Source organism: Chiloscyllium punctatum, chromosome 6, assembly GCF_047496795.1.
Source record: "Chiloscyllium punctatum isolate Juve2018m chromosome 6, sChiPun1.3, whole genome shotgun sequence".
Lineage (NCBI taxonomy): Eukaryota > Metazoa > Chordata > Chondrichthyes > Orectolobiformes > Hemiscylliidae > Chiloscyllium > Chiloscyllium punctatum.
The window spans coordinates 38458822-38476811 of NC_092744.1; the positions used below are offsets into that span (position 1 = coordinate 38458822).

Genomic DNA, 17990 nt, shown 5'->3' on the forward strand with positions numbered 1-17990 from the left:
CCTCACACCTTAAAGCGTTGTCTGAGCTGAGGTGTCAACTTAAGTTTTTATAAAAAGAAGGTATCTTGAAAATGTGACTTGAAAGAAGTTCTGGGATTTACATATTAATGAACTGAAACCTGCAACCCATTCTTAGCAGCAATCTGGGTTTGTTCAATATATCATTCAGTTGCATGACACAAATCTTTTGTTATAAATTCTGTGTCTTATGATCCTGCTCTACAGCTACCTGATGAAGAAGCAGTGCTCAAAAAGCTAGTGCTTCCAAATAAACCTGTTGGACTATAATCCGGTGTTGTGTGATTTTTAACTTTGTCTACTCAGTCCAAACCCCACGCCTCCACGTCAAGGATCATTAGCACATCCCATGTTGTGCTCAGACGTTTACTTCGACCATTGTTGTGGGACAGCAGTGCCATGTATTTAAACTGAAGACCGTGAGGTTGTGGGTTGGTACCTCAAACCCTAGAGAACTATACCATTTTGTGGAGGAAAAAAAGGATATTTGAATGGCTTTTAAACTTTATTAATAGTCCCAAGAGTACAGTTGTCTTTAGTGTAGTCTTTGTAATACTGATATGCAAGGGCTCTCCAGTCTGTGAGATGGTCCAAAATACAAGTCATTGATGTGTAATGTCACAGCTAAACCACATGAGGGAACAAACACTTTTCTCGTCCTCAACAGTCATGTGACATCATACAAATAATATCACTTTTTACACAAGAAGCACGAAAGAAATGTGATCTCTGGCTGGGCACCAATCTTAAATGAAAAGGCAGAAGAGACGGGTTAAATTAAATTAACATCCAAGAAAAAGACATTGAGGACCTTTTAGTGTTGTGCTATAATGCCTTTTTTGGACTGAGTTTTTCATTGAGATGGGTGGGAGTAAGGAAGGTATAGTAAACGAGCAAAAAAGCACATTTAAGCTATTGCAAATTGCAAGTTCGCAGTTGTACAGGCAATATTATAGTGTGAATACAATATTGCAAATCCATTTAAAGTGGATCAAGCTCACACCACATTGTAACATTTGTTTTAACTCAGCTCTTCAGAAATGGGATAACAGTTGCTATCTATTCTATTCTACTAGCATTTAGAATAGCTTGAGTAAGTACGCTATAAATGTTATGAAGTTCCACTATGAATTTCGTCTTGCTATCTTAACTGTTTCTTTGAAATACATCCAATGTATGGTTTTTTTATATGTCAATTTTACCGCCATGAAAACATTTCTTGATTTAATTTCTTTTCAGTCTGACGAAGATAAGCAGCTACAGGACGAGCTAGAGATGCTTGTAGAAAGGCTGAGTGTAAGTCACTTTTACTTTGTCCCCTTTTGCCTCGGTTTGTTCCCTAATAGTGAATTGTATGCCCGTTTTTCCAGCTTTAAATGCCTGAGGGTAAAGTTTTAATAACTAACTTTGGAGGCAAGTGTGCAAAGACCTGCCATAGTATAATGTTTTGCTGAAATTTGTAAACAAAAAAATTCCTTTATTCACCAAGTAATCCTCTTAAATGTTTCTTTGTACTCTGGTTACTGTTAAGGTTTTTGATACTTTAATTTCACTGAATCTGTCATGTGTATTTTGCAACTTGAGATAGAAGTCACCTTGAGTAAAAGTATAAGCTGTAGTTTAAAATAACACTTGCTATAACTCCCCCTCCTAAACTAGGACAATTTTTTTAACTTCTTACTAGGAATCAGACTCGAAACTTTATCGGGCAGCTCTGGAGGAGCTCAGGAGGCAGATTCGTTCATCCACAACGTCCATGACATCTGTCCCTAAACCACTTAAATTCCTTCGACCACATTATGAAAAGCTTAAAGAAATCTATGAAAAAATGCCACCAGGAGAAAATAAGGTAACTCTTTGTGCATTAATGTCACATTTTGTCTGTTGAAATAATATAGAAGATATTTCTAGTGCTTGAGTATCGTGTTTATTGTACTTAAGTGTCACAAGTTGCATGTGTTGTAATTGTCTCCTATGATGTAACCATTTGAAATATAATTTCAAAGCGCAGCATTAAATCAGTTAAGCTTGATCACCCATGCGATTACATTTTTTGTGATTTTAAATTTGAGAGGTGAATTCACCTATCCTGCTGTGTCTAGTTAGTCCATCCACAGACTATCTGAATGCAGTAGTAAAGTAATTCAGATGATACTGCATTTCTCAGTGTTGTAATATATTTGTCCAAAATACTGATCTGATTGCTAACAGTTTACAACATTCTCATTTCTCTCCATTGCTCTTATATCACAGAGATGCTATTCCTACTTTTTCCAGAGCACAGAATACTCCCTCAAATGCAAAAACACAACTTAAAACTTGTGGAGAAATTCAATAGTTCTCACAGCAATTGAAGAAGTCAATATTTCACTTATTGTTTTTGTCAGTGCTCAGTTTTGAATGTTTCATAGTAATTTAGCTTAATTATTCCTAAAGTTTTACAATAATATTCGATACTTGAATCTATGGTGGTTTGCTTTTGTTTTGTGTGCTTGTAGAATATTTAGACTTGAGTAAAAGGTGAAGTATCAGGTTTGTAAACCTGAGAAATACTTTAGAAAGGTATGGAGAGGTTAGTGCAGTCAACAACCAGGTAGATGATATAAGGGTGTGGATGAGTAGTACCGTCCATGGAATCAATTGCATTAATTGAGCATGCAGTACATGGCGGGAGAAAACATGATTTGGGTTTTCAAAAAAAAGGGAGTTTAATTCTGATTGTGATTGTGTAATTTCTAAGTTAAACAACATTAAGTGTATCTATGCTTCCTAATACAACCAATGTAGAAATTGTATTAAGGTTCTGTAGAATCTACCTTGTTAGAAATAAAACATTAATATATTTTATTCTGTAAGTTGAAATAACATTTTCCAAAACTTCTATCCCTCTGTCATTCATGGAACTATTTGAATTATAAATTGCAAAGGAATGTCAGAATGTTAAATAAAGTGGAAGCACTTTTTCTCTTGCAGCGATTTTGTGCTGACATTGTGTCAGTGTTAGCCATGACTATGAGTGGAGACCGGGAATGTCTGAAATATAGGCTTCAGGGATCTCAGGAAGAACTTGCTTCATGGGGACATGAATATGTCAGGTGTGTTTTACCACTGTTGTAAAGGCTACTATTGTATGTTTTTCATGTTGACGTTATATATAATTGTTTGTCAAAAGGCATAAATTATTTTGAAAGGTATGTGTTGTATGAATGCAGCTAAACTAATAATTCCAACTTAATTTTAATCTTGTGCAATTAGCTAATGATTTTGGGACAAAACAGTTATTCTAAAAAGCTAAAGTTAAAACAAACTGCTTAATAACAGTGTAACTTGAGATAAATTTCCTCCTGTACATAATTATTATAACCTGATAGGACAAGACTGCTTTGTTTGCTGATTAAATGTTTGTAAATGCATTTTTCTTAAGTCATTATTCACTTGATTTATTGATGTGCAAAATTGCTGTGGTATTTGCCTTGTAAACAAAGGACAATCATTCTTCATGGTAGATCATAACCAAACTCTTTTGGATAATTCGGATGCTGTGAAAATGTGCTACATAAATGTAACTGATTTAAGAAAGGGAGGGAACTTCAGTATTGAAAATGTTTGAGTTTTCTTTTGCAGATTACGGGATAAAATGGTAGAGTGTTGATGTTCACATTGCTGACATAAGTACTTAGCCATAGTCCATAAAGAACTGTAGACACATCTCTCCTTTTTGAGAAAGGCATTTGATCTTGTACAGTTTCCGGGACACTACTCTGTAAATGATAAGGAAAAGGAGGGGTACTGACAATCATCTTTAATTGAGCACTGAGTATTATAAATTATGCTATAACAATAAATACAAAAATTGGAGCAAATGTATTTTTCAAGTTGGCATATTCTTGAGGGTAGCCTGGGAGGAAAAATAATATAATTAGGCTGTGTTATTCGCTCATAACTTCAATATTTGTGTAACAGCTTTATCTTGGCTTCCTTGGCGTTCCTTTCCTTATTTCCCTCTTCCTTGTACTTTTTGTTGCCTGTTTGTTTTCAATCTACTCTTCCTGATGATTCAGTATTTGTCTTGTGTTTGTGCTGTTGATATCAGATTGTCCAGCCCACAGACATGACATTCATTGAGGATTGTGGGTGGCATAGCAAGTAATATAATCAATTTGACCAGGTGAATTGCAATTGATATTCATATCTCGACAAGCTTTCATGTCATTTTGCTTATTCTCTCCTTTTTAATGCAATAGGATTGGATTTGATGGAAGTCTATTTTTCATTCGTGAAAATGTTTGCTTCTTCATGCTGTCATTGAACAAGTTTTTTGTTTAGGAAAGGTGTACAGTTATATCTGATAAATGTGGTCAGATGGTTTGCTTGATAAAAGTGTTTTGGTTTAATTTGTTTTCTTTTTCTAGGCATCTGGCAGGTGAGGTTGCAAAAGAGTGGCAGGAGTTAGATGAAAATGATAAGGCTCAGCATGAAATACTGCTCACTCTGGTAAAAGAGGTAGTTCCTTATAATATGGCTCATAATGCTGAGCATGAAGCTTGTGACCTCCTCATGGAGATTGAACATCTCAATATGCTGGAAGATTATATCGATGAAAATGCATATTCTAAAGTCTGTTTGTATTTAACAAGGTGCGTTGTCATGATTCTGAAACTGTTACAAGATGAATTATCATATTAGTTGTAAGTTATCCTATGTATAGCTTTAGATATACCCTGAATTTGCTCAATATGTTTTAGCTTTTGCCTTATTGGAATGATAATTGATTCTTCAATGCGATCAAAGGTGTTCAAATAAAATTTGTTTCAACATGTTGTATAAAGTTTTCACTTGGTACCTTCTATTAATTCTTATGTCCTTCCTGTAAACATTTATCTTATTAATCAGTACAAACTTGTCACTGCCATTCAGCCAATAAGGAGACATCTCAGTTATGTGTGTTGCAGCCCCTTTGTCAATACTACAACAAATATCTAGAGGGTTTTGTGGCACATTGGTAGTGTCCCTACTTTTCAGCAGACGGCCTAGGTTCAAGCCCCACCTCCTCCAGAGGTGTGCATTTAATACATTGGAACAGGTTTGTTAAAAATATCTAAAGAAATTCCTATACCAGACCAAGTTAACTTCTCTACTTCCCAGTTGCCAATCAAAGAACTATATTGATCACGTGTGACTTGGACATGGGCACTAATTGTTGGAAGACTCCAGTTTGATTATTTCCCCCAGTTTCTAGTTTCCTTTCCCTTGCAGATAGCATTTCATCTTGACTTTCTATTTACAATTTATATATCTATGACAAATTATAAACCAAGTGGTTTCTCTCCCAGATCATGAAGAAATTCAGTTTCATGTGCATATGCAGCTCTCTTTGAATGGATGGACAGGAACTTGAACACAAGAAATCGATGCAGCATATGTTACATCACCTAAATTTTAGGTCAACCTATTAAGAATTGTTTATCTCACACTTTAGGTTTTACCAATTTGTGTTCACTTTTTTGTTGTACTTGATTGTATTATATATACCATCATTATTTCTTTTATAAATTGAACATGTTTGTGTAAAGAATGTACTGAAATTTTTTGTTACAAATTATACGGTCTTCTTTTACTGAGTTTGCAAAATTGAGACCTTGTGGTTAAATATTTGAACTTTGAACATGGTTTTTTTTGTGTATTGATTTCAAACTTGTCCTTCAAGTAGCTTTTTTCTTCAATTTTTCAGCTGCGTCAGTTATGTTCCTGAACCAGAGAATTCAGCATTGCTTCGATGTGCTCTTAGTATATTCCGAAAATTCAATCGCTACCCTGAGGCTCTGCGTCTTGCACTGATGTTAAATGACATGGAATTAGTTGAAGATATTTTTACTTCCTGTAAAGATGTGTATGTTATTTTAAATCCGTCTGTGTTTGATTATTAAAGTGTGGATGTATATAGACTAGGAACTTGCACTTTTCACTGTCAGCTGATCCTTTCTCTATTAACAAATTTGTTTATATTTTCCTTTTCACTTTAAAAGTACTCATTTTTGATAAGCTATGATTCTCTACATGTTTGTATTTTTCAAGTATTTTATCCTAGTGACTACTTTTTCATGTTGATTATAATTGAGTAATACGCCATCTGCCATTTCTCCACCAATTTTCCAACTATCCATATCCTGCTGTATCCTTTCATGAATTTTCCCACTGTCCACAACTCCATCAATTTTTGTGTTGTACTTACCAATCGCACCAACTATATTTTCCTCCAAATCATTTAAACATTGTACAAACAACAGAGATCCTAATACTGATGCTTGTTGGAGCACCACTAGTCACAAACCTCCAGTCAGAAAAACGCCCCTCCACAATCCCCCTGTACTTTCTATGATCAAGTTAATTTTGTATCCAACTTGCCCACTCGTCGTGAACCTTGTGCAGTTTAATGTAGTTTAATATTGTTCATTTATCTTGATTTACAGTGTTATTCAAAAGCAGGTAGCATTTATGTTGGGTCGCCATGGTGTGTTCTTAGAGCTCAATGAGGATGTGGAGGACTATGAAGATCTGACAGAGATAATGTCAAATGTTCAATTGAACAGCAACTTCTTGGCCCTTGCACGAGAGGTAAACCACATTTTTAATTTGGCAAATGCATCTATTTAAAATCTGATGTCAAAAATAAGTTCTGCAGTGTCTTTAATTGGTGCCATGTTGAACTTAAACAAATGTGAAATATTAAATCCTTGTAGAAAACATTTTCTCCTTGTGGAGCTACAGTTTGACAGAAAAGCAGTTACTGTATTGTGGCTGAGGTCCAACTGACTTTGATGTAGTGTGCATGCAAGACTGAATCATTTAATTGATGATATTTGGTGATAGCTGCGAAGTTGAGGGTTATTTGGATAAAGTGCCAAAGACCTTTTAAAGAGAATAGTGAATTGCAGTACCATGAATGAGTAGGGTATTCTGGTCATTGTTAGTGTGCTGACAGTGAGGGGCCCTGGTCAATGAATGCTAATCTCTCAATTAGGAGGAAATTCACAGGCAAGCCCTTAGAAACTTGCCATGTAGTTAGCTGCAGTGATGGATAAGAGAAATCATAAACATCTGTGGTGGACAGAACTGCAGTTACCTTTATTGAAAAGATTGTTCCTCAGTGGTGTGCAAGCCTTCCACATCTTTACAAAAGATGAGGCTGAAGTATGAAGTATTTGCCTAAGTGGATGGCCTATCTGTCACTCCTCTTGAACACTCCAACATCATAGATGCCAGTGAGCTAATTTGATTTGCTTCATGTGTTATCAGAAATAGCTGAATGCGCTACAAAGGTCATTGGACCTGGCAACATTCCAACAATGGTGCTGACCCATTAGTCTTGTCTCATTCATCTGCAGATTGATAGAAGGGGTTGCTGTCAGTGCTATCAAGCAACACTTAATTAATATTTGCTTGCTCGCTAGCTCTGTTTGGATTTCACCTCCTAACTTCATTATAGCATTGGTCCAAACATGGACAAAAGAGCTGAACCTCAAGTGGTGGAATGAAAATGACTATCCTTGATGTCAAGGGAGCATTTGACTGATTGTGACACCAAAGGCTTCTGGCAAAACTGAGGTCAGTGTGAATGGAGGGAGAAGTCCTTCTGGCTGGACTCAAACATAGTACAAAGGATGATGGTTGTGGTTGTTGAAGGTCAATTACTTCAGTCTCAGGACAAAGCCACAGGAGTTTCTCAGGGCAATACCCTAGGTCCAAACATATTCAGGTACTTCAACTATTCCTATATCGTAAGATCAGAAGTGAGGATATTCACTAATTCCATAATGTTCAGCACTATTTATAATCTCTCATATATTGAAATAGTCCATATAAGTATGTGGCAAAACCATGATAACATTCAGATTTGGACTGATGAATGATAAGTTGCTTTTGTGCCCATAAGTGTCAGGCAGTGATGATCTTCAACAGACAAGTCAAAGGCTGGAAATTCTGGAGCAAGTAACTCATCTTATGACTCTCAATAGTGTTTCACCATCTGCAGGGTCCAAGAAAAGAGTTTAATTGAATGCCACTCTGTCTGGGTGGGTGTGTTTCCAACATCACAAGAAGCTCTACACCATCTAGACCAAAGCCCATTTAATTATCAGTCTGTTCACCACCATTGCACTGTAGCAACTCATCAAAGCTCCTTAGGCGACATCTTCCAAGCCTCTAACTTCTCCCACCAAATAGGAAAAGATCAAATATGTATGCGAATACTACTTACAAGTTGCCCTCCAAATCACACCATTTGACTTGGAACTCTATCGCCATTCTTTCATTGCTGTGGGGTAAACATCCTGGCAACCCTCCCTAATGGCACTGTGGGTGGACCTACACCAGTGCAGTGATTACAACTCAAGGTGGTGGCACCTTCTCAAAGAAGCAGGAAAAGAAGGAAAGTACCAATTGCATCTTGTGAATTGTGTACATTGTTGCCAGTGTTGTGAAGGATGTGAATGTTGAAAATGTTGACGGGGCACCAATCAACATTATCTGCTTTGTCCCAAATGATGCATTCATCTAGACAAGTGGAAAGCATCTTATCGCACTCTTAACTTGTGCTTTACAGTTAATGGACAGGGAATTCCAGCCTTTGATTTGATTTTGCAGGCACATCGTTTACATGGCTGCTCCCGTTCAGTTTTCTTTTGTCACTAGTAACCCAGCAGGGTAGTGGTAATGAGAAATCAAGTGGTGGTAATGCCATTGAATGTCCTGGAGCAATGGTTCAATTCTCACTTTTTGGAGATGGTTGTTGCCTGGCATTGTGTATGAATAGTATTTGTTGCTTATCAGCTGTCCAGGTCTCAGTATTTGAGGAGTCATGAATGTTGCTGCATTTTGTCAGTCATCAATGATCATCTCCATCTCTGATCCTATAATCATGAAAGGCCCAGAGAAACTCCTACAGTGATGTCATGCGGCTGAGCTGATTGAACTCCAACCAAATTCCTTTGTGCTAGTAAGTCTCCAGTGAATGGAGAGTTTTCTCTCCACCCTGATTCCTGTTGACTCCAGTCTTGCTAGGGCCCTTTGATGCCTAGTCTGTCAAATGTCACTACAGTGATAGATTATTCTTTAGTCAGAAGCTGCTTGGTGAACAACTTCACATCTAGAAAGGTCTCATGTTAGGCTTATGGCCACTTGATTGAGAGTGCCCAGCAAGACTCTGTTTCGATTGTGTGGTTATACATGTCAACAATTGCTTGATTTTTTTACAGTGTTTACCGTAGAAAAGTACTGTAAGACACTTCACTGTGATCAAAACAGGAAGGTTAGAAAAAAGGGCCAAAAGTCTGAGAACCTTAAAGATTGTTGGAAAGGTAGGGGGAGCCAGTTTGACTATGGAGCTGATATGAGCATTTGAGTGTCAAGGATATGTGAAGGCTGAAGGTAGAGTCACAACAGTGGAGTGAAATGATGAAGTTCGCACAAGCTACATGTATTTTAGCAGATGCTAAAAGAGATTAAAGATGGGGAATGGTCAGGTGAAAATTATATCAGGAAAATAGGAAACAGTACTGGGTAAGAATCCAAGAGAGAAGCTGCAATTTATGAACATTTAAAATTATATATTAAGACATGAGAAATATTTATTTTCTCCCCAGTTGGACATTATGGAGCCTAAAGTGCCAGAGGACATATACAAGACACATTTAGAGAACAACCGTAAGTTCTATCAGTTTTGAAATTGGAATATTATAATCTTGACAATTTTTATTTCTATTAGTATAGGTTTGCATATTTGTAAATCTGTAAAGGTTCAGTTGCTATCATGAATTATAAGAGTAAACTTGAAGTAATTTTGTCAATGTTGAATCTCGATATTTTTGTGCAATCTGTTTCTTGTGATGTTCTGTATCTGTGAAAAGTGTTATGACTAAAACAGGAGATGTGCTTTGTGTTCTATAGTCCCACAACTCCATATGTCACAAAATCAAGATACTTGTTTTATCTTGTTCCTGATTTGGCCATTTGTATGCTTTCTCTGTTATAGGGTTGGAATAAAAAGATCCACACACCGGGTCACTTTAATAAACATAAAATTATTGATCTATTATTAAATAGGACTTTGGGCTCTTGTTAATGTTCTACTTTTGGACCAAATTACCCAGGTTCAAAGCCCACCTGTTTCAAAGGTGTGCCATAACACCCCTGTACAAGTTAATCAAAAATACCTCACCAGTATTTTGTATGGCTGCAACATAATTTCAGTGCCCTTACACTCTAGTTCTCTAGATATCAATGCTAGCATTCCATTTAGCTCTCTGATTATTTTCTGCGCCTGTGTGTCTTCTCTTGAAAGAAATAATACAACTACTACTTCGAAATATTTTTAAAAGTATTAATGACAAAAGTGCCTGCAAATGCCAAATAATATCATTTGCTTACATAGGTTTCTAACAAAACAACATATAATTTGAACAAATACAAAACCTGGAAACAGTGTAAATTAATTTCAGTTAGCATATTTTATCTCAGTGAGTCAATACTTGAACAGCTTCCACAAAAAAAAAATTTTGTTTCTGTCACATTAAGAAAGATATGTGCACATTACATTCACAGGTATATGTATTGTAAATAACTTTTTCTGTTTTCAGCTTCATCCAGTGGGTTAGGTTTAATTTGTCCATAAGAAACATGCATGATAACTATCTGGAGGCCAAAAAATCCTACTGGGAAAGCAAAGTATGCATATAACAGATTTTATTTTGCTGGCAGGAACTATGTCTGTCTTGCTGCCAGTCGCAGTACAGTAATTAAGTTTAGTATAACCTTTAATGCTTGATCTTGCGTAAAACTCCATTAATATTTCCATCTTCATGACAATGGCCAAAATGCACACTGTTGCCTTGATTTTCAGACAGTTTCCAGCAAAAATGTCAAATAGGTGACCCTGTTCTTTACCCAGCAAACTAGTGTCCTATTCATTTAGTTCATCCCAGCCCCACTCGCAATGTCGTTGTCAGCAATATATCAAATGACATTTGCTTATCAATAACTTGCTGTATATCGTATGTTACAAAAGGACACTATTGTGCTTGTATGTGAAGTTCTCCTGACTTAATAGGCTGCAGACATTGGATTTAGAAACAAAAGATATTCATTTGAGCAAGGTACTGGAAGATCACTAGTGTTTGGAACATTCATACATCAACAGCTGGTCCTTAGTATGAAGAAAAGCAAATATTTGAATATAAGGGTGAAATCTTGGAATAGTTGTTGGGACCTTTTGCAAATTGTTTACTCCACTACTAGCGAGTTTTGAGAAAATTTGTTTGTAGCTCAGGTTGAGATTCTGGATGTAGGTTTGCACGCTGAACCTTCCAGCTCAGTGAACAAACTTACTCCATTACTAGTGATGTATGTAGGAGTATTGTAATGTGCTTCAGAAATAAATGTGACTAATAAAGCTAAATTTTACAGTTGGTATAAAAAACAAAAATGCAAGAGAAACGCGGGAGGTCTATCAGCATTTGAGGAGAGAGAAGTAGAGTTAACATTTTAAGTCCAGTCTGTTCCAAAGAAGAGAAACATTGTTTTTCTCTCTCAAACAAAAACTAAAATTGCTGGAAAAGTTTCAGTCTGGCAGCATCTATAGAGAGAGGTTTTACTATTTACTTCCTCCCCCGATTCATCTGCATAAAAAACTACTTTTCTATTCTGATGAGAAGTCATAGGACTTGAAACGTTAACTGATTTCTGTCCACAGATGCTGCCTGACCTGAGCTTTTCCAGCAATTTTAGTTTTTGATTCTAATTTCCAGCATCCACAGGTCTTTGGGTTTTTATTTACTGTTTCGCTCTCCACTGCTGCTGCCAACCTGCTGTGTTCTTCCAGCATTTGTTTTTATTTCAGATTTCTGGCATTGGCAATATTTAGCTTTTGTTTTAACAGAACATTATAGCGCAGTACAGGCCCTTCATCCCTCGCTGTTGTGCCGACCTGTGGAACCAATCTGAAGCTATCTAGCCTACACTATTCCATTCTCATCTGTATGCCTATACAATGACCATTTTAAATGCCCTTAAAGTTGGCGACTCTACTACTATTGCTGGCAGTGCGTTCTATGTCCCTACTACTGAGTAGAGAAACTACCTCTGACATCTGTCCAATATCTATCACCCTTCAATTTAAAGCTATGTCCCCTCATGCTAGCCATCACCATCCAAGGAAAAAGGCTCTCATTGTCTAACCTATATAAACCTCTGCTTATCTTATGTTGCAATTAAGTCACACCTCACCCTTCTCTCTAATGAAAACGACTTCAAGTCCCTCAGCCTTTCCTTGTACAACCTTCTCTCCATACCAGGCAACATCCTAGTAAATCTCCTCTGAGCCCTTTCCAAAGCATCTACATCCTTCCAATAATGCGGTGACCAGAACTGTATGCAATACTCCAAATGTGGCCGCACCAGAGTTTTGTGCAGCTGCAGCATGATCTCATGGTTCCGAAACTCAGGGCTACTTTAAAATTAAAGCAGAAGTTTGCTTTTGTTATAGGTTTTGGCAGCACTGGCTCCCAGATTGATTCTGCTCGTATGAACCTTGCTTCTTCATTTGTCAATGGTTTCGTAAATGCTGCATTTGGACAAGATAAACTGTTGACAGAAGATGGTAATAAATGGCTGTACAAAAATAAAGACCATGGTGAGTATCGTGTGAAAGCTGTTAAAATCCCAAGTATGATGTGCTGGCGGTGTGACTGATGCATTTTACTCTGTTTTCAGGCATGCTGAGTGCTGCAGCTTCATTGGGAATGATACTACTTTGGGATGTTGATGGTGGTTTAACGCAAATTGACAAGTATTTGTATTCTTCAGAAGACTATATTAAGGTGATTCATATATTCCAAATATATTTTATTTTTTAAACTTATTTGATTGGTTCACTTATTTTGCTTTTTCACAGTTGGTAATTGTTGACATCAGTGTTTTTAAAAATTGTCCACTTTAATGCAGTTCTGCTAATGATTAACTGATCTATTCATGAACATTAACTTATGTACTGGTATTTCCTATTTAGGGTGTTTCAAAGAAGATGATGATCCGGTATACTACTGTCCTGAAAGAATTAAGTTGTTTGATTATGCCACCAATATTGCTTGCATTGTTATTAGTATGGTGGTTTTACACTAATTGAATTGTTTCTTTCTCAAATTTGTTAACATTCCTAGTTTTCAGTCCCACCACATTGCTTTGGGAGATGTTTTCTTCCAATTCCATGGATAATTTACATTTTCAATGAATCTGCTTTATGTATCTATATGTTTAATGTCCTAAAGTTCCCAGATGTTGTAGCCAATTATGATAGAAGTTATATTTTTCTTCCTGATCATGTTTTGATTAGAAAGGTTTTGCATTTGCAAAATGTGAAATTTGTGAATAAAGTGAATGTTTTTAAAAGAACAGTTAGGAGTAGAATCAAATAATTTTAATTATTTTTTAAAACAATTAAATTTGTAAACTTGTATACTTGCTGGTTTAGCTAGAAACTAAAATGAATAAAATGCCATGTTGAAGGTTTTAATGCCACAATGATTGAAATGATTTTTAATGCACTTGTTGATAAGTATTAACAATACAGATGCAGTGTTCTGTTTTGGTTTTGATCTTCATATTCTGAATCAAGATTCATTTAAGATCAGTTTTCAAGCCTCTTGAGCACACCAAAAATTATCCATGTTTTGGATCAAAACATTTTCTGAATGGGATCTGTAAACATTTTAGATATAATCTTTGGATAACTGCTAGAATAGTGAATATGAAACAAATATATTTAAGTTCTGATATAGTTTCTCCAGCTAATTTTATTCAAGTTGAATTCCTTTTCTTATTTTGTGGGATGTTAGCATCATAGACTGCTATTGAGCAGTATCACTGATGCTTAGTTTGGGTTTTGGCAGGGTCATTGAGCTTCTGATGTCATTGCAACCTCGGTCTTAATCTGAACAAAAGAACTGAACTCCGCAGGTGAGATGACAGTGATAGTCTTTGCTATCAAGGCAGTATTTAACAGAATATGATACTGAGAAACCCTGGCACAGGTGAGTTGAATGGAATTTCTCTGCTGGTTGGATTCATACCCAGGGCAAAGGAAGATGGTTGTGTTGTTCAAGGTTCTTCATAGTTTCAGGACATCTCCGTAGGAGAACTTTAGAAATATTCAAGGCTGAAACATCTTCAGCTGCTTCTCTCCATCATGAGGTCAGAAGTTGCAGTGTTCACTATTGGATGATTGCACGTATTTAGTACCATTTATTACTCCTCAGATACTGAATTAACCATCTCTATATGTAGCTTGTTCTGGATCTTGGACGTCCAAGCTCGGACTAGTAAATAGTAGCATTCGAGATACAATAACTATCTCAAACGTGAGAGAATCTAACCATCTCCCGTTAATGTTCAATGGTATTACCCGCACTAAGTCCCCCGTTTTCAATATCTGGGGTTTACCATTGACCAGAAATGGAACTGGACCACTCAGATAATAATGGTAGCTTCAAGAGCAGGTCAGAGGCTAGGAATTCTGTAGCATGTAACCTGTTGGCTGTCTACAACATACAAGGTACAAGTCAGGATCTTGATGAAATATGCTCGCATATCTCTTAAAAGGCTTGATATGATCCAGGACAAAACGGACTGTTTGAAAGACATCCCATCCACCATGTCCAACTTTCACTCCACCACCAACTCGTGGTGACAGTAATGTGTGCTGTCTAGAAGTTGTACAGTAGCAGTTCACCAAGGCATCTTCAGTTTCCAAAACCATGATGACTGCCTCCTAGAAGAGACAAAAGCAAAAGATGCACAAAGGAACCACCTGCAAGTTCCCATCGACGCCTCCTATGATCCAGACATAGCCCGATCTTTGCAGCAAGTGTTGGTTGCTGGAAGAACTCCGGCTCAGAGTTGATGATCTGGAATCTGAGCTTCAAACACTGTGGCACATTGGGACGGGGAGAATTACCTGGATGCTTTGTTTCAGGAGGTAGTCACACCTGGCAGATTAAGTAATTCTCATTCAGTTAGTGATCAGGGACAACAGAGTGTGACTGTAAGTGAGGCCTCTAGGGGGAACCTGAGTTCAGAAGTGCAGGAGCCTCAGCCCTTGACCTTGTCCAACAGGTATGAGGTTCTTGCTTACTGTACGGATGAAGAAAAGGGCTGTGGACAGGATGAGCCAGCTGACCACGGCACCATGGTGCAGAAGGCCATTCAAGAGGGGGGGAGCAAAAAGACAAGTAGTTGTTTTTTTTTCTCCATCTCAAAACTCTTATTTAATTTGTTATGGTTTCAAATGACAAATGTACAAAATTTAGGGCTAAAAGATTCAGAATTTGTTTAACAAAAATAATGTACAACATACTTAGAGTAATTTTCAAAAAGGACATTTTATACAAGATTTGTTTTAGAAACTTGCACTTCTGACCATAAATGGATCTTTTCCATCAGGAAATCTGCTTTAAAAATTAGCCCCACTAATTCTACAGCCATTTACTGCTCCCAACACAGATACAGTTGTTGCTTAGCATCAGAGTTGCATGTTGCAAGTTAACCTTTCTTTCCCCTTTCTTGTGCAAGTTACATTTAAAATATTTCACTTCTAATAGTAAACATGGACAATGTTTTGGAAATCGAAGTTTACCAGCAAGTAAACAACCACCCCACAGTGTCCATGATGAGCAAGAGGGTGAATTTGGGAAGGTAACGACAAGTAGTTGTTATAGGGGATTCTATAATTAGGGGGACAGATAGTATCCTATGCAAGCCGGATCGGGAGTCTCGCATGGTGTGTTGCCTGCCCGGTGCCAGGGTGCAGGACATCTCCGACCGGCTTGAAAGGATATTGGAGCGGGAGGGGGAGGATCCAGTTGTTGTGGTCCACGTTGGGACTAACAACATAGGCAAAGCTAGGGCGGAGGACCTGTTTGGGGACTATCAAGCACTAGGAAGGAAATTGAAGTACAGGTCCTCAAGGGTCATAATTTCTGGATTACTACCCGAGCCACGTGCCAATTGGCATAGGGATAAGAAAATTAGGGAAGTAAACATGTGTCTAAGGGATTGGTGTGGGAAAGAGGGATTCCACTTTATGGGGCATTGGCATCAGTTTTGGAACCGGGGGGATCTGTAGGGACAGTCTCCACCTGAACCGATCTGGTACCAATGTTCTAGCGAAGAGGATAAATAGGGTGGTCAGTAAGATTTTAAACTTCTGAGTTGGGGGGAAGGGAAAGTGAAAGCGACAGGGAGTATGGAGTTAAATGGAAAGATAAGCAGGAGGATAACATGTATGCAGGTGGATTTAAGCTTGAGGCAGACTAGGAATGCAACAAAAATGAAGGATAACTTAGGACATCTTATGACTTCCAATATCTCTAATGATAAGAAAAGTTAGCATTAAGGCACTTTACCTGAATGCTCGTAGCATTCGTAACAAAGTAGATGAACTAATGGCACAGATCATCGTGAATGATTATGATGTGGTAGGCATCACAGACACATGGCTGCAGGAGGTTCAGGACTGGCAGTTAAACATCCAAGGATTTACAACTTATCGAAAAGACAGGGAGGTGGGCAGAGGGGGCGGGGTGGCCTTGTTAGTTAAGAACAAAATTAAATCTATGGCACTGAACGACATAGGGTCGGATGATGTAGAGTCTGTGTGGGTGGAATTGAGGAACCATAAAGGCAAAAAAACCATAATGGGAGTTATGTACAGACCTCCTAACAATGGTCAGGACCAGGGGTGCAACATATACTGGGAAATAGAAAAGGCATGTCAGAAAGGCAAGGTCATGGTGATCATGGGGGACTTCAATATGCAGGTGGAGTGGGTAAATAATGTAGCCAGTGGATCCAAAGAAAAGGAATTCTTGGAATGCTTACAGGATGGCTTTTTGGAACAGCTTGTCATGGAGCCCACAAGGGAGCAGGCTATTCTGGACCTGTGCTATATAATGAACCAGACTTTATAAAATATCTTAAAGTAAAGGAACACTTAGGAAGCAGCGATCATAATATGGTAGAGTTCAGTCTGCAGTTTGAAAGAGAGAAGGCAAAATCGGTGTTACAGTTAAATAAAGGTAATTACAAGGGCATGAGCGAGGAACTGACGAAAATTGACTGGAAGCAGAGCCTCGCGGGGAAAACAGTAGAGCAAAAATGGCAGGAGTTTGTAGGTATAATTGAGGACACTGTAAAGAGGTTCATCCCTAAGAAAAAGATTATCCGGGGAGGGATTAGACAGCCATGGCTGACAAAGAAAGTCAGGAAATGTATCAAAGAAAAAGAGAGATTCTATAAAGTGGCCAAGAGCATTTGGAAATCAGAAGATTGGGAAGGCTACAAAAACAAACAGAGGATAGCAAAGAGAAAGAAGGAAGGAGAGGATCAAATATGAAGGTAGGCTAGCCAGTAATATTAGAAATGATAGTAAAAGTTTCTTTCAATACGTAAGAAACAAACGACAGGCAAAAGTAGACATTGGGCCACTTCAAACTGATGCTGGAAGGCTAGTGATGAGAGATAAGGAAATGGCTGGGGAACTTAATAAGTACTTTGCGTCAGTCTTCACAGTGGAAGACATGAGTAATATCCCAACAATTAAAGGGAGTCAGGGGGCTGAGTTGAGTATGGTTACCATTACAAAAGAGAGAGTGCTAGAAAAGCTAAAAGGTCTTAAAATTGATAAATTTCCTGGCCCCGATGGGCTACATCCTAGAGTTCTGAGAGAGGTGGCTGAGGAAATAGCAGGTTCTTTTTCGGAATGGCAGCCGATGACAAGCGGTGTCCCACAGGGTTCAGTGTTGGGGCCGCAGCTGTTCACGTTATATATTAATGATCTGGATGAAGGGACTGGGGGCATTCTAGCGAAGTTTGCCGATGATACGAAGTTAGGTGGACAGGCAGGTAGTACTGAGGAAGTGGGGAGG

The 17990-nt window shown here is 37.8% G+C and overlaps 1 protein-coding gene across 1 annotated transcript in view; it reads left to right on the forward strand.

The window, feature by feature from the left end:
- Positions 1–17990, forward strand: part of psmd2 (proteasome 26S subunit ubiquitin receptor, non-ATPase 2) — a 71426-nt gene that overhangs the window by 9503 nt on the left and 43933 nt on the right. The window contains exons 2-10 of the mRNA XM_072572466.1: positions 1258–1314; positions 1703–1867; positions 2992–3113; positions 4431–4655; positions 5750–5908; positions 6489–6633; positions 9660–9720; positions 12557–12703; positions 12784–12890. Of these exons, the coding sequence (XP_072428567.1) occupies positions 1258–1314; positions 1703–1867; positions 2992–3113; positions 4431–4655; positions 5750–5908; positions 6489–6633; positions 9660–9720; positions 12557–12703; positions 12784–12890 (1188 nt within the window). The remainder of the gene's footprint in view (positions 1–1257; positions 1315–1702; positions 1868–2991; positions 3114–4430; positions 4656–5749; positions 5909–6488; positions 6634–9659; positions 9721–12556; positions 12704–12783; positions 12891–17990) is intronic.